At 39.6% G+C, this 20,485-nt stretch overlaps 1 protein-coding gene across 13 annotated transcripts in view; it reads right to left on the reverse strand.

Moving 5' to 3' along the window:
- NIN (ninein) overlaps positions 1–20,485 on the reverse strand; it is a 123,203-nt gene that overhangs the window by 72,637 nt on the left and 30,081 nt on the right. For all 13 annotated transcript variants that reach the window (XR_015731106.1, XM_060693817.2, XM_034433353.3 and 10 more), the window contains exons 3-4: positions 14,050–14,131; positions 257–426 (exon numbers count right to left, since the gene is read on the reverse strand). Coding sequence is in view for 12 of the 13 variants with exons in the window: in XM_060693817.2 (XP_060549800.2) it covers positions 257–426; positions 14,050–14,131 (252 nt within the window). In the remaining variant the exon portion in view is untranslated. The remainder of the gene's footprint in view (positions 1–256; positions 427–14,049; positions 14,132–20,485) is intronic.

The raw sequence follows: 20,485 nt of genomic DNA on the forward strand, positions 1-20,485 counted from the left end.
CTGCAATATGAAGAGATGGACTTTAGGAAGCAAAACCTTTGTCCCATTGTCCACAGCAGTGTTTCTCAACTTCAGCAACTTTGAATTTATGCATGCTGGCTAGTGAATTCTGGGAGCTGAAGTCCACATATTTTAAAATGCCATAATTCTTGAAAGAAACATTAAAATGCTTTCCACACATGCACACAGAGGGATTTTCAATCTCAGATCCAGACTCCCTTCTCCTCATCCACTTGGCTTGCTTTTAAATCCTTACCTCATCACAGTCATTATTGGAGAGGCGGGAGGAGAGGGCATCCTTGTTCAAAGGTTCAATCACTGTCACCTCTGCAAATTCTTCCACGGATTGCTGAAACTCTGGCAAGGATCGCCTCCCATAGCGCTTTCCATCCTTGATGTATTTGGGCTGGGCTTCAGGTGAAGAATCTAGAGATGAGATGGAATCCATGATGTTAAGAACAGAATAGACTGTAGCCTGTTTGCAACAGCAAAAAGGTTAAATTAGTGTTTCTCAACCTTGACCCCTTGAAGATGTGTGGACTTCAACCGCCAGAATTTTGAGAGTTGAAGTCCACACATCTTCAAGAGGTCAAGGTTGAGAAAGACTGGGTTAGACTGCCAGAAACTGCTTTGAATTGCCAATCAACTAGATGGCCCTATACAATTTATTTATTGAATATAAATAGATCAATGCATGCTTTTTGTTCACTTGGCAGCTTGTAATTGGGCTGAACTGCAACACCTCTCATCCATAGTCAGTATAGTCATTTGGAAAATACCACACTAGAGAAAGTTATTCCAAGGTAGCAATTTTGGTCCCATTTTCACAAGGGTGTTCACAAGAGTTTAGCTTTCCGCTGCATGGTATTGATTTTTTCGGCATCCCTCTGTGGATATCATTGCTTTATAGTGAAATGCACTCTTACAGCATTACAAACTGGGGCAGAGCCTTGGCATGGTAAAAGTAAGTCAAATCTCTTCAAACGAAGAAGGATGGTTTCTCCCTCTACTGTGCCAATAATTTTTTTTAATTTGAGGGAGCATATCATACAAAAGCCGAGGTGGCGCAGTGGTTAGAGTGCAGTACTGCAGGCTACTTCAGCTGACTGCTAGCTGCAGTTCAGCAGATCGAATCTCACCAACTCAAGGTTGACTCAGCCTTCCATCTTTCTGAGGTGAGTAAAATGAGGACCCAGATTGTTGAGGGCAATATGCTGATTCTGTAAACCGCTTAGAGAGGGCTGTAAAAGCACTATGAAGCAGTATATAAGTATAAGTCTACTGCTATACAGAAGAGCACTGAAAAAAAATATTGCTTTTGCTGCTGTAGTAAATCTCGCACAAAAGTTAACTTCTGGAAAATCACAATCCCAAACACATCTAATGAGTTCTTCAACACCTACACTATCAAATAAGCAGAAAAAATGCTAATGCGAAGATTTATTTTCTTTTGGTGCTTCTTTTTTTTATGCATTCTTGCAACTAATTCATGAACTGACACTTCTTCACAACAACTGCATTGCAGGGTACTTTCTGAGGGAATCTCCCTTCTTCACAGCTTTATTTAATTGGATGTCTCTTTCTGTCATCTGCCAGTCAAAATGTATCACCTCCCCTTTCTACAAAAGGATCAGATGGTGAGTGTAGGGGAAACTCATTGATTCTGGGCATTTAAGTCTCTCATAATGAGAGATACCAGGAAATCATTTCATACTACACCGGTTTACATTGTGAAATATATATTCTGTAAATACACTATTTTAGTGCTTATAGCTCATTCTGTGTTGCAAAAAGACCTGCCGATATTACACAATAGCTGCTCTGAAATTCAAAACTGAAGGGGGGGAAAAAGGATTTTGGGGGAAAAAAGACAGGGAAGAAAGAGAAAGAAGTGAAATAAACAAAAGTGAATGTAGAGCAATTTCAGGAAGAAAATTTTTTCCTGGTTTGAAAAAAGTCAGAAGATAAATCTCCCAACAAAATGAATGGAAAGTGGATACAAAAAAAAAAAAAAAAAGAGGTGGAAGCTGCTTGGAAAAGAATGAACATAATCAGGTTACAGGGTGTCATAGAATTGTGTGGAATTGAACTACAAAATGAATTAGTACTATGTGAATACTGATTGAATATGAGTGACTGGTATGAAAGAAATACACTGAAGTGGTTTGGTTGTACACAATGGTTGAATGAATGAAGATCAAATCATCAAACAGGTATATGAAAGAAAAGTGATTGATTGAGGAAGGACAATTGAAAAATTCAAGACTGAAAATTGTTGATGAGATTCTGAAAAAGAAAAATGAGAAGTTGAAAGAACAAAGTGATGTATGGACAGGGGGAAAGCAAGCATGATTGGCAAGAATACTTAGGAATAGTATGGTAAATTATAATGAATACCATTGCTGTAAAATAGGTATAGTTCTATTTCCTTTGATTTTTTTCTTATTTCATACATTTAATTTCTTTGGTTTACTATTCTTAACCCTTTTCTGTACTTTGCATATCATTGCTGATTCTGAAGGAAGGATTACATATCTCAAGGCAAAAGAAGAGGTATATGATGTTACAATACATTACGCTACACTACATTATATATTATTATTATAATAGACTAGATCTGCATATAAATCTGAGATAAAAGGCAGTATTATACTCTCTTTGTCCATGTGGCAACCACATCTTTCATCAGTGCTGCTGATGGGACAGTGTGTGTATGCATTGTATGTATATGCAACTCCCCCTGCCTTTATTGATAACTCAAGGCAAAAGACATCTAATATTCCTTCCTCTTCCTCTCCCAAACAACAACACTGCAAGGTGAGCTGGGCTGAGGGAGATTGACTGCCATAAAGTTGCCCAGCTGGCTTTTCTGCCGAAGGTTTGACTAGAACTCACTACCTCAAGGTTTCTAGTCTGGTGCCTTAACCACTAGACAAAACCAACTCTTGCTTCTTGGAAGTGGCATCCTATGATTCATCGTTACTACTTCCCCGAATCTGCTGCCTGAGGGAAGTTCCCCTCTTTAACAAATGGTAGGACTCCTTCTAACCAACAGTTTCATCCAACATCAGACATTAAGATCTTATCCAGGAACCCGGAAAGCTTCTGTCTTTTTGGCATTAAGCAAATACATTTTTATTTACTGAATCCTTTAATCTCCCATCTGCTCTAAACGTTTTAGTCTTATTTTTAGCTTTTAATTGAGATTTGCATAAATTCTAAATGGCACTGACAGCTCCGACCCATAAAAAAGGGGAGATAGTCAAGTTTTATTAAACATGACAACGCAAAGGGAAAACTGACTATGGTGTTAAAATTGCTGCATTCTCAATTCCAGGGGTTGAATAAAATATCAAACTGTATGAGCTACTTCACCAAAAAGAATGTATTTTGAAGTACACTGAATACACATCCATATTTACACATATACCAGTGATTTTATGCCATGTACTGTGGTTGTGCTGATGATTAAGATGTGATTCAAAATTAGATGACATTTGATTTTAAGAGAATCCTGATGAAGGCTGTCGGGATTTAAAGCTAAGTAGCAAGAAGCATGTTCAAACACGCCGAGGAACATACGAGGGGCTCAGATCCAACCTCTTCATGTCATCTTGAATACCCTTTCTATATAGATTCTGCTCAAGACCTTGTTAGTGAAAATGTATTCTTTAGCTTAGCTATGCAATGAATTATAAAATACACAGGAACAGAAATCCTTTGATAACCCCCTTCTCATTTCCCCTGGATTTCTACCCCATCCATACATATTACACACCCTAGGGAATGCAAGCGGGCGCTTGTGTTTGAAGAAGGCAATTTTAACAAGGTTTCCTGCAGCTGGGAGCCTGGGCATAAAAGCTATAGGATGAAACACACAGATAGGAAAAATCAGAAACGAGTCAAGCTGATTAAATAAGACCCAAAAGAACAAAAGCAAACCTTATCATTACCATTAAAGCTAGGCTGCTGGCAACTGCTTCCCTACCACTATCATCTCTGGCATGTTAGCAATGGCAGGTTTTCTCTGTGTCCCATTCCTTTTTTCCCCACCTTGCTTTAGAGAGAAACTTATTAGGATGGTAGAAGGGATTCAATAGATATGTAAGGGCACTACGGAATTAGATCTGCTTCAAAGCATTCTAGGTTTTATTCAGTGAATGTACAGTACGCAAAAACTTACAGTAAATGATGCCAACATGCCCTTAATGATGATCACACTTGGACACATCATCTAGATTTATGTATCAAATTAAGTCAATATTTTTTTAAGCTATGAGTTGTTGAAAAAGTCATCAAGATCTCGTTCGGAATTAAAGCCAAGCTACCAAGCCAAAATCAAGCCAATATTGTGGCTTCATGCAAAAATTGAAATCAGTCACAACATAACCCACATCAATAGACAGGTATCTTTCACATAATTTGTAAGCTGCACAAAGTCACCTGGGTGACAAACCAATTTAATAAATAAAAATAATTATTATTTTATCAATTAATTAAATAAATAAATATAATAGTAATAATAATAATAATAATAATAATAGCAGCTACTGGGCAGTGGGTTACATGTGACTGGTTTCAGTCTTTGCATGAAGCCACAATATTGGTTTGATGGAATAGATCAGAGGTCTTCAAACTTGGCAGCTTTAAGACCTGTGGACTTCAACTCCCAGAATTCTCCAGCCAGCATAGTTTAAAGTCTTAAAGCTGCCAAGTTTGAAGACCTCTGGAATAGATGAACCCCACCTATTATGGCTTACCTGGCATTTTAAAGAAATTCTACACTGCCCAGAGTCTCGTTGCTTTGAGTTGGGTGGCCATATAGATGTCATTAATAAATACACTGATGCAGAGGTTGTCCCAGAAACTCTGGATTAGTGCCCAGTATATGAAAGCCCAATGAAGAACACACCAGGGTGGAGACTAGAAAAACTTTTATTCTGCACAGAAAAAAGGACTCAAGGAGATCTCTCCCAAAATTTGTGTGCCTCTCACCTTTCTGCCCACAATTTTTATAATGGACAAGAAGCACTGAGTCACGCTTTGTGTTACTATCCTATAAGGCAGTGTTTCTCAACCTTGGTAGCTTGAAGATGGGTGGACTTCAACTCCCAGAATCCCCCAGCCAGCAGTAATGGCTGGGGGATTCTGGGAGTTGAAGTCCACCCATCTTCAAGCTTCCAAGGTTGAGAAACACTGCTATAAGGGGTTGTTGTCGCCTCATTTAGCAATTTAGTTACATTAATCAGCCATTTTATAAGGGGCTTTGTCCAGCAATTCAAGCAAACCTTTCCCATACATTCATACATTGTGTATGAAAATAAGTTCTCAAACCACAATTTCCTTTTCCTACATCTAGGTTCCTTTTTCCGTCTGCGTCTACCTTGTCCCATAATATAGTTGGAGTTATGTGTCTGCAAGCAGGAAAACAGACCATAGAATATCAGAGTTGGAAGGGACCTTGGAAATCTTCTAGTCCAGCTCTCTTCTCAAGTAGGAGACCCTATACATTTCAGACAGGTGGCTGTCCAGTCTCTTCTTAAAAGCCTCCAGTGATGGATCACCCATAACTTCTGAAGGCAAGCTGTTCCACTGATTAATTGTTCTCACTGACAGGAAATTTCTTAGTTCTAGGTTGCATCTCTTCTTGATTCCATCTATTGTTTTTTGTCTTGCCTTCAGATGCTTTGGAGAATTGGTTGACTTCCTCTTCTTTGTGACAGCCCCTCAAATATTGGAATACTGCTATCATGTCTCCCCTGGTCCTTCTTTCCACTAGACTAATATTAATAGACTAGTAAAATAGGAATATTTCTAATACTGCGCTTGCTTTTTTTCAACCTTCTCTTTTCTAGGCCTTCGTGTATAATGAAGTGTTTATTTATTTTTAACCTTACATATAGCTAGTATTACAATTGTAATAAAATTAATTATTTGGGTATCACAGAAGAGTACTAGATGTTTTGAAAAGGTAAGAGAGAATATTGAAAGAGTGAAAGGAAGGAAAGGATTATTTTTCTAGGCCCCCCTTTCCTCCTGACCAAGACTGAGAGGGAGGCTGGCACAGACAGGAAGGCCAACCACTCTCCCTTCCTTGTGGCTTTTGTTAAATATAGATTTTCTGTCTTAAACTGAAATGAGGGATCCCAAAGATCATTCAATGGACAGGGAAAAAAGCCCTCCTTGATGTCAGAGGCCTTGGGCTCCTGCCAGCATTGCAGCTGGAATCTAGCTGAGATCAGAGGCAATTGCGGTGGGGGGCGAGATGGGGGGCTTGTGGGCTCAAGTGCATGAAATCAGATCTCAGTTGGGGAATTTTTGTGGGCTTCCACCCAGCTGATTGACTACACCCTCAATCAGCCATTGCTGGAGGCTATGCTTTGTTATGTATCAGCATTCGATGCCAAGGCTTTTCCATCAGGACAACCCCCACCCTCCGGTATTAACTTCCTCCACACACTCAGCTTAGGGGTGTGGGGGGTGGGTGGATGGAGGCCGAGCAGCTGTGGGGGAAAAAAAAAGCTCTTGATTTCTGAGCTAGCAAGGGTCTGGCCATGAAATATTTATGCCCATCCCGCCGAGCAATGATGAGCTTCACATTGCTTTTATTTTTCTTTTATCTTTTAAAAAATCCCTCAGACTGCAGTGCCAGAGATTATAAAACAGTCATATGTTTAAAAGGTATTTTATTTATTCATAGCTTTGATTGGTTTGCTTGCCAGGTTTTTCCCAGAATGGCTTTTCGGGGATAATGCAGCTTTTCCAAACCTGGCACTCAGCCGCATTGTGGGCCCCAGGAGAACCAGCATGACTTTTCTCTACGCTGGCTGGGAATCCTAGCAGCTGTATTGTCAACACACCTGGAAGAGAGGCAGGATGGGTAAGACTGCCTAAAACCAACAGAGATTCTCCTGGAAGCTGTGTTCTGTCTCCAACCACACGCACACACACCAACAGATGTTCAAGAGTTAAAGACCAAACCAGCCGGCAAAATCCTTTTCCTTATGATAACAGAACTTGGCAACAACCTAGTGGCTGCCTGCCAAGAGTTTATTATTTACGAAGAGGAGAGATAACTTCTCCCCACTCCTGGTACATCAAAAGAAACAGCTCAATAATTACGGAGTCAATTAAGTCCAGAGATAATCCAGCAAAGTCTATAGCAAAAAGTCCAGCAATGCAGAATGGCGTGGAAGCTTTCAGCTTTGTTCGTCACAAGGTTTGACTGGCCACCATGCTCCCTTTTATATCCTGTGGGATGTGGTCCAGTGACTCAGCCTAATCTTGGGCACGCCTTTTCTTCTGTTGCGCACACTTATCTCTGCGACGCTGGTGTGGATCCAGCCAAGACTCATTACCCTCATCACTGTCCATCTGTGGCTGCGTGGACGTGCTTGGCCCCGGCCCTATCTCTTGCCCTTCGGCGGACACCGAAGGCATTGCCAGAGAGGAGGGTCCTGGAGAGGGAGGCCTTGCTAACTCCTCTCCTTCACTCTCGGAGTCCTCTCCTGCCGATGACAGAGGCTCAGGTAACGGAGCCACAACAAGCTGCTGAAACATTACTCTTCATAGCAATTAACAGGACAAATGGAAGTAAGGTTGATTTACAACCACAATTGAACCCAATTGTTAAGCAAGACAGCTGTTAAGTGAGGTTGGCCCCATTTTATGACCTTGCCACAATTGTTAAGTGAATCACTGCTGTTGTTAAGTTAGTAACATGGTTGTTAAATGAATCTGGTTTCCCCATTGACTTTGCTTATCAGAAGGTCACAAAAGGTGATTGTATGACCCCAGGACACTGCAACTGTCATACATGCATGCCAGTTGCCAAGCATCTGAAGTTTGATCACCATTTGGCAAGTGGTTAACAGGCATTAAACAGGGCACAGACATATTTGGCTAATATTGAAAAACTGAGGAGGGTTGAATGTGCTCAGCATCTGGATGAAAAACCATGGCTTTAGGATAAATCGGGAAGTTAAAAAAAACATTGCTGAAGATAACAGTGAAACAACAATTTTCTATGGTTGCTAACAATATTACATAGATTTGTCCATGAAATCCCCTGGAGCCGACCTTGATTCAAAGAAGATTTTATCTTACTAAATAGCTCAGAACAAGCAGATATTATATTTCAGAAGAGCAATTGTATGTCATATTACCATACCCATCCAGTGATAAAGCCATTAAAATACCTAATACTACAGATCTCCAGATCTTGCTGGGCGGTGCCCATTCATAGGAGCACATGAAGGAAACACCAAGGCAATCTACCGAATCAGATAAAAAAACCGATCTAGTTCCTCTTCTCAAGCAGAATATACACGGGAGAGCCCTCTAGATAAGCAAATTTTAGTGATGGTTTTCTGAAAGAGAATTTGCAAATAGACATACGTATTGACCCCATTAGAAAAGAATATTTGTAGCTCATGGTTGAACTATGGGGTCCTTGGTGCTCTCTGAGCTTGATTGTTTCTTATAGATGTTTCATTACCAAGCTAGGTAACATCATCAGTGCTAGTAGGGAATGGGGTTTGAACTAGTGGCTTGCCCAACACTGACAGGGCACGCTCAGAAATATTGCTGAGAAGAAAGTTGACAAGAATCTGATCAACTAATGGTCATCACTGAATTTATGCTAGATAAGGGCCAACAGAATTTAAGGAGAGGGGGCTGGACTTGGATCTCTTATGGCAATGCAAGGACTCTAAACTGATGATGCATTTAACTCCACCTTCCAGCTCTGCCTGCCCTTCTCCTACAATAATATAATCGTAGTTTTCACACCTTGCATGCAGAAAAAAGTAGGACGTTGGAAGGTTTCTGATTAATAGCATCTCATTTGCAGACTTCTAGTGCAATGTTCTTTTTTGCATTTTTGCAAAGGTATCATTGCTTTATGTATGCACCTGCACATATGTGTATAAGTTTGTTTATATTCAGTCTTCTTCTCACCAATTGTTTGAGTAAGTAGTTATTTATTATAGATGACCTGTATTGACATTCTCCTCTTGATGCTCTTTTCCTTTTCTAATAAATGTCCTAACTGGGTCTCTTAAAAGAATAACTTTCATAAACCTTTAGCTGCTTTCACAATGCTCACAGGAACCCATGGCTTAATTATTATTTTTTCTTACATAAAGCAACATTACTTTTCTTTAGAAGAATTCCACAGGTGCAACTACTAGCATTGCGCCTTGAAAGTACAGCACAGCCTAGAAGCCATGACTATCATTACTGAAGCATTGGGGTAGGGAGGAGGCAGCATGCTTGGGGGGAATTTCTGGGAGTTGAAGTCCACACATCTTAGAGTTGCTGAGATAGAGAAACCCTGCTCTGGAGGATGCCACAGCTCAGATAATGTTGGTTTAGTTCTTGTTACACAGGAGGGGCACCCCCTCTGCTGCCATATCAAAACAAAGGAAGGAAATCACATGCAGCAAGCCTTGGGAATTCTTTCCAACTCTTTTACTAGCAGTAGCCATAGGAGGCATTTATATTTTTTCCTATGTAACAAAACAATGTGGCCTTTTTGCACATGGATATGTTTTTGCTCTTCCCTCACATTGTTTGATTTATATCTGTATGCATGTACAGTGTATACAGGAAAGACTCAGAGGTGGGTTTCAGCAGGTTCTGACCAGTTCTGGAGAACCGGTAGCGAAAATTTTGAGTAGTTCGGAGAACCGGTAGTAAAAATTCTGACTGGCCCCGCCCCCATCTATTCTCTGCCTCCCGAATCCCAGCTGATCAGGAGGAAATGGGCATTTTGCAGTAACAATCCCCCGGAGTGGGGTGGGAATGGAGATTTTACAGTATCCTTCCCTTGCCACACCCACCAAGCCATGCCCACCAAGCCAAGCCACGCCCACAGAACCGGTAGTAAAATTTTTTGAAACCTACCACTGGAAAGACTGCATATGCTCCACCCTGGGACATGTGAATGGGAAAGATGAAGAGGGGCATCTCCCTCTCCCCTAGGGATGCATTGGGATTTTTTTTTTCTTGCATTTTTTCTCCCTTCAGCTTCTGGCCAGATTGAACACTTTTTAAAAACTCAGTCTTTTTTCTGGTTGGCCACCTTCTCACCCTATACCAAATTTGTCCCAATTCCGTTTTGTTTCAAAGAGTTATCCCTGGCTGATGGGCTGGGTCCCAAGACCCTTTTCATAATTTCTTTCCAAGATTTTGTTGGGTTGGAAAGAAAAAAACACCCACACCTCTGAAGCAATACACACGTAGCCCTTACAAAAAAGCACCGCTTTGTATGTAGTCAATTTATTGTTAGGACTGATGGATACATGGAAAGTTTTCAAAGGTCAGGAAAAAAACACAGCACACAAAGGACAGTAAAAACAAGAGCAAGTCTGAGACAGACCATATGCATCAAAGAAACAGAACAAGATGACCATCAAGGTCAGTAGCCTCTGGAGAGGCTAGTTAGTTTCATGTTATAACAAAAAGTCTGTAAACAAACAAACAATTTCAGAGAGCGCCAAGGATTCCACAGTTCAACTTTAACCATGTCTATTCTCTTATATTGAAGAAGACCGTTTTCATCACAAAGGTGCTTTCCCAAAAGGCAGCTGGACTTTCTTGCTCTTTTTCCTTGAAAACCCAAAGGTACAGTTGTACTTTGTTTTTTCTTGAAGAGGTTTCATTTCTCATCCAAGAAGCATCCTCAGTTCTGACTGAATGCTGGGGAATGGAATCAGAACTGAGAAAGCTTCTTGGATGAGAAGTGAAATGTCTTCAAGAAAAAACAAAGTCCAGTTGCCTTTTGGAAAAGCACCTTTGGGACAACCGTAACCTGGATGATTGAGAATCTCCATAGACATTTTCCTTGAAAACGTTTCACTTCATTGGAACCGATGCTGCTTCTTGGATGAGAAGCAAAATGTTTTCAAGGAAAAAAACCAAGAAAGTCCAGTTGCCTTTTGGAAAAGCACCTCTGGGACAACCATGAGCTGGATGATTAAGAATCTCGAGAGACAAGACTGTCTTCCTGTTTACAGAATGGTTGCCTACAATATTTAACATCTGAATATGCACCATAATCAACCAGTTCACCAAACTGCTCAGAAAGTTAACAACCGGTTAAGTGGTGCGAACTGGCTGAATCCCAATACTGACCACAATGCTTCCATGTGAGCTGGAAGTCATTCCACATTGGCTTCTTGTAGATTTGCTGGTCAAATCATGGACAAGCAATGTTAGAAATAATGAAAAAATCAAAACTTCCATGAGCAAAGTTTGAACATTATGCTACCAAAGATGGTGGTTCCTTTGAGAAAATGATTCTTATAAAAGATTTAGCTTGAGTGTGTGTGTGTGAGAGAGAGTATAGTCTATAGCAGTGATGGCGAATTTTTTTCGGCACTCACGTGGAAACGTTGCACATGCGCACATATGCTCATTGGGGCTATGCTCCGGAAAAGCCAAACTTCCGGTTCTAGCATGCATGCGCACCTGATGATCAGCTGTCCAGTGCACATGCGCAGGCCGGTTTTCGGCACTGCCATGCGCACGAAGGGATCGCACTCTGGAAAAACCGAACTTCTGGGTTCTAGTGCGTATGTGCACCCGACAATCAGCTGGCCGGCACGCATGTGCACACTGGTTTTCGACACTGCCGCGTGTAGACAGCTGATCATCGTGCGTGTGTGTGAGCCAGAAACCCGGAAGAGAAACAGGCAAGGGCGCGCATGCCAGGTGACATGGCTATGTGTGCCACTTTGGGCAGGTGTACCAAAGGTTCGCCATCATGGGTCCATAATCTACAGCCATGGGACAATTATTTTCTCCTTTTCCCCCTCTCACTCATTTTAGGCTGACTTTCTAAATGCAAGGATATGAACATGAGTAACCAATTGATTGACTAAATGAGTTAGAATTAAGAACTCTTACTTCTTTGATTAGACCACACATATTATTAGCAATTCAGAACCTTCAACTTAAAAAACTCAAACCGAGACTCTCCAAGTGGCAGTCAGAAAATATAAAGAAAAAAAACCTTAGGGTTTTTGAAGCCCCAGATGAATCTTCTTTATTGCCCTCTGATAAAGTATCTACTCAGCAAGATGAATCCAGTCAATTTAAAAATATTTTCTGTGCAAGCACAAACATATAGTTTTAGCCCCAAGGACTGGGCAGAAGAAATGTCCCAACACACATTCTTTCCTTTGCTAACTACTGTCAGGTTTAATCAACCTGAATAGCTATTTTTGTAAGCAATTACTAACTATGCTGCAACCCTTATTGTTATACTATATTTTAAAACTTATTTCTTTAAAACAAAGTCAGCTTGGCTGTCCCTTCAGTTACTAAAGACATCCAAAATATTTCCTTAGCTTTGCAATAATGTTTTAATTTTAGAGCATATTTTAAAGTGTAAAAAGTTTAACTGCATTACATTAAGCTAGCTCTCATTTTACACACTTACTCAGAGAAGCCCTTTTCCCAGGAAAGAAGACAGTACCTTTAATTCTATAGTTTATGCCCAAGAGGCTAACCTCCATTTAATTTACTATCAATTGTCTCTCTCTTCTTCCTTATTCTAAACCAGTCTTTCTCAATCTCAGCAATTTTAGGATGAGTGGATTTAAATTCCCATAATTCTTCAGTCACCTAGGTTGGGGCTCAGGAATTCTGGGAATTGAAGTCCATTTATTTTAAATTTGCTGGGATTGAGAAGCACTTCTCTAAACTGTCTTTTGATTTACAGACTCATTAATGCTAAGCATTTTTACTTCAGTCATTTTGTGAAAAAGAAGCACTTCCTTAACTACTATATAGACTATAATGTTTTTCTTGGCAGCTGTGTATGTATTTAATTTTTAGTATTGTGATTGCAGTTCACAATATTTTAGTATTGTGATTTCAGTTTTTAATTGATTTTATGGTTGCTTCCCACCCTGAGTCATGTCTGAGATGGGCAGTCATACAAATTGAATAAATACATTTTAAAAACTCTGACGGATGGTGAAAAATAGCTTTATTCTGGCAAGCCTGGAATATCAGCCAAGAAGTCTCACATAGCCTGTCTCTGAGATCATAAAGGTGAATACCAGAATGCAAAGGAAAAGAGTCATATGTTACACCCTGAAAGAAAACAACTGTGATCACATAAAAACTGCTTTCATACATTCCACTAAGCCATGGTTTGTTTACTGTACTTATAGTTTGTTGACTAACTCTCTAATGCTTACAGTATTTTTACCTAACAGACTACATCAAAGCCATGCAAAAGTTTAATACATTTTGTGATCTAGGTCTCAGAGACAGAATCTGGGGAAACAAATACTTTACAGGTCTTTGGAAAATCTATTATTGAAGATATGCGGACTTCAGCTACCTGCTCCATGGTGGCACAGTGGTTAGAATGCACTATTGCAGACTAACTCTGCTGACTGCCAGCAGTTTGATCCTGAACAGATCAAGGTTGACTTATCCTTCCATCCTTGTGAGATCAGTAAAACGAAGACCCAGATTGTTGGGGGAAATATGCAGATAATGTAAACTGGTTAGAGAGGGCTGTAAAGCACTATGAAGCAGTATATACATGCTATTGCTTCTTTGGAGACTAACATATCTTCAACTTGAAGTTCGTACACCTCCAAACAGTCAAATTTGAGAAACGCTGGATTAGGAAGTTGCATGTTGCATGCAACTTCCTTCAAAACAGTTTTAAAAACTAAATCAAAGTATGCTGTGAATACCTGAATTTGTTTCATACCAATATTTCTAATTTCCATTTGTCAACCAATCAAAACCTGTTAACCTTTTGATGAGGTGACATATCCCGCCTTCTGCTTGCAGCTACTTCTTATAAATTGCATATAAACTAAGCAGAATATTTATATAATGAAACCACCAGTTCCTGTTTGGAGGAGAACTTAGTGTAGGAAATCAAAGCCACTTGGCCCAAATGTTGCTTCACACTTCATTATAAACACGGAAACTTTTCTAAATGGATTATAGTTGCACTATGTACTTCTCCTTTCCTGGTGGTTGCCAGAATCTCAACATTTCCAAAACCGGTCTTACCTGGTTGCTGAAAGGACTCTTCATTTGTTAATGTGCTAGACAAGATGAGGATTAGTGCATCTTTAAACTGATCGAAGTGGACCTTTAAAAAAAGAAGAAGGAATTATTAGTACATCTGATATACTGTAGTACAACCTGCCTTACCCCTATTTGGTGCCAAATTTGGCTTATTCCATCATGCAAACAGTTCTGGAAGTGTCTTCTCCAAGTCTCACAACCATTGGGAACTTCCCAGGGACCCCACCCCCCACTTGCAATCCACTCTCCCACATTCTCCCACTGCCTTTTCCAGCAACTCTACAGCTCCAGTTTTTTGGGGGGTACAGTATTGCGCTGTCAAGGCAGTCTTCACTTTTTACTGTCCTGTGATATTCACACAACAGCTGACTATGGAAGGGCCCTGTGGTTTATTCTGATCTGAAGTGTCCTTCCCTGGGCTTAAGCTGGCAAGGTGTAGGGCTTCACTCTACACACCGGTAGTAACCTAATTAAGGGTTTTGTGGAAACATTGCTTGCCAATTCAATTGACTCTCTCTCTAAAACGGAATAATCCCTTCTCTGCTTCTGGAGATAGTATTTCAACCAATATATCAGCCCTAAAGTTGAGTTCATACAACATTTTATCACCAAACCTGAATTAACAAAACACATGAAGCATTCTCTGCTTCCTCTTTCCCCGCATCCCCTACAATCATATTGTGGCTTAAAGCAACAACCTGTTTCACACAACTTACTAAGGCAATGGCTGACACAACACCAAGCCCCTTTTTAGCTTAGCATAAGCTAAAGCTGTATGATGGAGCCATTCTATGAATGCCATAGAACACTGCCATCTCAATAAATACTTCAGAACTGAACATACAATCTAGCTGTAGAGATTTTGGTGCATATCACAAAGAAGTAATTAAAAGCATCTTGGGAATCAGCTCAATTAAACTTCATAGCAGTGGCTCATTTATACATTAAGAGCTGCCATTCATCCTACCAATATTTCAAAATGCTGGTGTACTTAAAAGAAAGCAGTTTGCAGAGAGGAAGATTTTCCTGATTAAAAAAAAATACCTTGACATTTAAAATAAATGAGCTTGACTATAAGAGGAGGGAGCGTTAGATTATGCAGGGCTCTGTGCACAGCACACTGTGCATTACAATTAATCATGGGGGGTGGGGAACTTGTAAGACCTAGTCATCTATACTCATCCACAGCACACTTGCACTAACTAAGAAGTATAACACAACACTTGCCAACATTTATAACAGAAGTAATCAGGTCCATTGGGTTTAAGATGCTATTTACTTACTCTCAAACTTAGGTGCTACCAAACTACAAAAATCCAAATATTGAAAGCTCTGGCAACTTTTCAGAATTCCAATTAACAATTAAACCAAGGGTCATAGTTAGGGAAATGTTAAATATTTCAAAGGGCAGTGCATAAATTTGCGCCCAGATGCTTTTGTTCACAAAATTTTGAACATGTTAATCTCACTAACTACTTGGTCAAATAGGTGAATATTATTTTCCCTCCCCACTCCTGGGGAAAGGATACTGCAAAATCTCCATTCCCACCTCACTCCTGGGGGAAGGATATTGCAAAATCTCCATTCTCTGGGGCCAGCCAGAGGTGGTATTTGCTGGTTCTCTGAACTACTCAAAATTTCTGCTACCGGTTCTCCAGAACCTGCTGAATAGCATGCCTGCTCCAGGAATTCCTGAATTAAGCTTGGTCTAGGATGCTCACAGTTTCCCAGTTGAAAATATGGTTGAGTCTGCCCACATGTTGTAAGGTTAAGAAGTTTTCATCATGTCTTCTGACTACAAGTTGGTGTTCATGGATATGCTACATTAGCCTTCTGCTTGTCTGTCCTACATAGTGACTATTACAGTGTATGTTAGATGATTCCTCTTTTTGCTTTTGGGCTATTGTACTGGGTCTTTGGTTTATTTAAGGTATTTTGGATGACTTTAGTTGGTATCTACAGTGATTCTGTATGATTGTTATAGTCTGTTGGTTGTTTTTGAGATGCTTTTGATATATGACAGAGCTGTCCTTTTCATAGCTAGTGGTGGTTGTGTTATAGTGGGTTAATTGGTCAGGCAACCCTAAACTACATATATTCCCTTATATTGAAATAATAGTGTTTTAGAAAAGAGGTAGGAGAGATTCTAAGGTTCTAAGGTTTTACCTGGTTGTATTTCAACTGTTTCCTTTTAAGGCATGAATGTTTTGTTGATAAAGGAAATAATATACTTCAATTTGTTCTTTCTCTGTGATTGACTGGACTGAACTTTACCATCAATGTTAAATCTCCTGTTTGTTTATGGAGACATCATATGGAGTTTTCATTGATTCCTGGCTTCTGCAATTAATGAAATAATTGCTCTTTATTGATTAGATATTTCAGCAAATGAAAATGTTCAGTAACAGAATTCTTGCTTTTCATCATGGCATCCCATCACTTATTTTCTGCCACTTTGTTTTTTGAAAATTAAAATGAGATGAGAATGACCTTAGCTGCTTTTAGTCAGATGAAGTACAGAATGAAGCCATGGACTAAAGATTACTGGATGAGTCTACACATACATCTAAATAAAACAAGTCACAATATGTCTTAGCATATCGGTGAACCTAGACAAATGTGATTTATTCAATAAATTGTGATGAAACAATAGTTTCATTGCCAGGCCTTAATTTGTTTTAAGTGCAGTCCAATATGTTACAGATCTGTTCACCTAAAATAGTAAGCTATAAACTATGGTTTACAAACCACAATACTGGGTTCATACTAAACCAAAACCAAGCTACATTTTGGCTTAGCATGATATGTGTACCCAACTTTATATGTTAGTGAAGTTAGTGGATTCTTTTTTAAAAAATTCTTCCTGTGGACAGCCCTAACTTTGACGCTGAGGGCACCCTTTAGCTCAGATATTGTGTAAAATTGCCAGAAATAATATTGATGTGATTGGGGATTTTGCAGTATCCTTCCCCTGGAGTGGGGTGGGAATGGTGATTTTGCAGTATCCTTCCCCTGCCACGCCCACCAAGCCACACCTACAGAACTGGTAGTTAAAAAAAAATGAATTCCACCACTGTCCTGGAGGCTTGACATTCAGACAAAGCAGCCATCAATAGACACACTGAAATAAACCACATTTACGCATCATTAAAATGAGACAATAAAAAAGCTACTGGTAAGAAGGAAAAAAAGGCCAGGCCCATTCAGCAACTGACACCTAGATAAGGAGTAATGCTAGACAAACAATCAAGAAGGAAGCAATATTACCAATAAAAAATATTTGTAGCTCAGGGTTGAAATGAGGGGTCCTTGGTGCTCTCTGAGCTTGCTTGTTTTCTTGCAGACGATTCATTGTCTAAAGCAGTACTCTAATCAAGAAACTACCAAGGAGAAAACAATACTCCTATCACATTGGCAGGACATATTTCTGTATATAAACAAGGAGCAAACCCCACTTTCCTCACACTGATGATGTTACCTAATTGGGTAATGAAATGTCTATAAGCAAACAACCAAACCTAGAGAACATCAAGGACTCCACTATTTATTATGCAATTGGACTAAATTTTAAGGTAATGTTAAAAAGGAAAAAGGAAAGGATTGAGACAGCGGAAAGGTATTTCATTTGATGGAATAGAAGTGAATGTTTCTCTGTTGGGGTTGAAATTCCTTCCTTGAAATTGCAGCTGCAAGCAGAACAGATGGCCAGGGTTTGGATCACATGAAGCAATTTTACCGTGACTGAAGCTCAAAGGGAAGATTAAGAAGAGTGAATTTAAACCAAGTTCAGAAGGGGTGGGGGTGTGGAGAGGGAAACAATATCACAATTTGACAGGGTGCCCCACATAGGTTTTGTTGCTTCTAATCAAGACTCTAGCAATTGGATTCATTGTTATTTTTAACACTGGATTTTTGTATCAATCCTTTTCTGAAATATCCTTCTGTTCCTGGAATGCAGCCTGGCCCAAATAACTACCGTGTTTCCCCGAAAATAAGACCCTGTCTTATATTTTTTAGAACCCTGAAATGATCGCTTGGCCTTATTGCCATGCGCTCAAAAGCCCATTTGGGTTTATTATCAGGGGATGTCTTATTTTGGGCGAAACAGGGTATGCATCAGGTTTTTGCTAATTTGGTGCCTTCCAGTTCTCTTAAGGCTAAAATTTTGCTGGTCCAACTTCATCAAAAGACACCACATCAGATATGATCACTGAGTACGCTTGCCTGTTCAGTGCAAAAACATTGCCAGTTCTAGACCATAGCAAGTTAAAATTTCAAGCACTGTAGGGTGGAAAGCAAAGACAGTCCAAAGAAACTTAAAATACTACATTTTTAATGTTCCCTTCAAAGTGTTTGTGATGTCAGTCCCTCTTGGGTTTTCTGGAGTCAAAAAAAAAAAAAGCGCAGCTTCTACTTTGAGAGGCTCATTTTTAAAAATGTATGAATCAAAATTTACACAAGGTGGTGTTGAGCTTATAAAATAGGGAAAAGTAAAAAAAAAAAAAAGAGGTACAAGTAATGTTTTCATGAGACCTAACTTTGAGCTGTAAACCTATCCTCCTGGAACTGGCATCATCAAAATCAAATACGGTAAATAAATAAATAAATAAATAAATCAATAAAATCTCTCCATTCCTCAGGTATGTTGGGAGCAAAATGTCTAGAACTCCCACTAGGCACGACAAAATTCCAGAGTACTAGACCCATTATATTTGGAGGAACTAAATTACAGAAAGTAACTAAAGTAACTTCTGTAACTAAATTACAGAAGGCTACTGCAACATTTACACTGTTGTTGAACCCAATAGCTACTATATTTGAGTAGAGCTGTCTGAATTGCTGCATTCAGACAGACAAGGCAATACTGAATGTCCTCCTTTAACACATTCCAATAGTTCTAGAATGGTGTTTCTCAACCTTGGTGATTTTAAGATGTGTGGACTTCAGCTCCCAGAATTCCCATGCTGCCTGAGGAATTTTGGGAGTTGAAGTCCATGCATCTTAAAGTCACCAAGATTGAGAAACACTGTTTTAGAACAGGGTTTTTCACATTTTTTCAGGTCACGGAACCTGTTTGTTAGAAAAACCCACCGCCTCTGAAATCCCGATCAAGAGGCAACATTCTAGTGATAAAAAACTGATAATAAAATAAGTAAGTATTTTATTTAAAATAAATAAAGTAAAGTGTTTAGTGCAAATTTAACATTAACATGGGAGTGAGGAACTCACCATAATTGTTTTTGGGCTGCTAAGTTAGATGCTCCCACCTCTTCTTTCACCTTCCTCTGCCACCCTTTAGAAAACCTGGGCCACTGAGGAAAATATTTGTTGGAGTTTGGAGACAACTAGGAAGTCATTTTGTGGGAAGATTTCAGTGGTGGAAAGGAAAAGCAGCGAATCCCTACATGTGGCCTGGATACAAACACTGGTGCAGTGTAACGGCAAAAGTAGAATTGAGGTAAAAACAGAGGGGATGGGTGTCTGTGCATTCAAGATTACTACATTTGAGGGTCCTCTCTGCCAGGCCCCTTGTGGAACCCATCCAGGTTCTAAGGTCCCCCTGAACCCAGCCTAGAAACCTCATTCTAGAGCATATAGGCTCTACTAGATGCAATGGATGCATTATGTCCTCAGTTCTGCTTCTCTAGGGCATGTGATTTTTACTTGGGAAAACTGATTGGTCAAAGGAAGAATGATTAGGAGAGGCTAAATCACATAACTGACAGGAGTTAAAACCTACCATTCAGAGGGAGCAGAAATCACGCGAAACCTTGAATTGAATGGCAGTGTGGAGGAAATCCAAAATGACCAAAAATCAATTCAAGACTGGAAAACTAGATCCCAGAAAAACTTTTCTCTAAAGCTAAATCAATGCAATCACTTAAAATAATTTATGCCACTGGCATAGGAGAAGGTAATGTCTTTGGAAAGAGTTATCAGATGATATCACAAGCCTCATTTAAACGCAAGTGCAAAAAAAATAATAATGCAGCCCTGGAAACTCATGTATCTCACTCACATCAAAAGTCAAAAGAGATGGATTTCTTTATGTACCTAGTTTAGATTCATCTTTTCCATTAAAGAACATTTAGGATGGTAAAGCCAAAGAAAATTGTAAAGATGATAGTATTAGCAGGGTGTCCTATATACCGAGAGTTCAGCTTGTTTCCCCAATGCTAGTTAGTGCTTCATTGAACTTTATTTATTTGTCAGGAACGTATTAGGTAATAAATATAAACATGGATTGGATACATAAAATAGATACAAATAGAGGAAACATTAGGACAGGGACAGTAGGCACGCTAATGCTCTTATGCATGCCCCTTACAGACCTCTTAGGAATGGGGTGAGGTTAACAGTAGACAGTCTAAGGTTAAAGTTTTGGGGGTTTGGGGAAGAAACCACAGAGTCAGGTAGT

Source organism: Pantherophis guttatus, chromosome 1, assembly GCF_059756535.1.
Source record: "Pantherophis guttatus breed Tessera chromosome 1, ASM5975653v1, whole genome shotgun sequence".
In the NCBI taxonomy this organism is placed as follows: Eukaryota; Metazoa; Chordata; class Lepidosauria; order Squamata; family Colubridae; genus Pantherophis; species Pantherophis guttatus.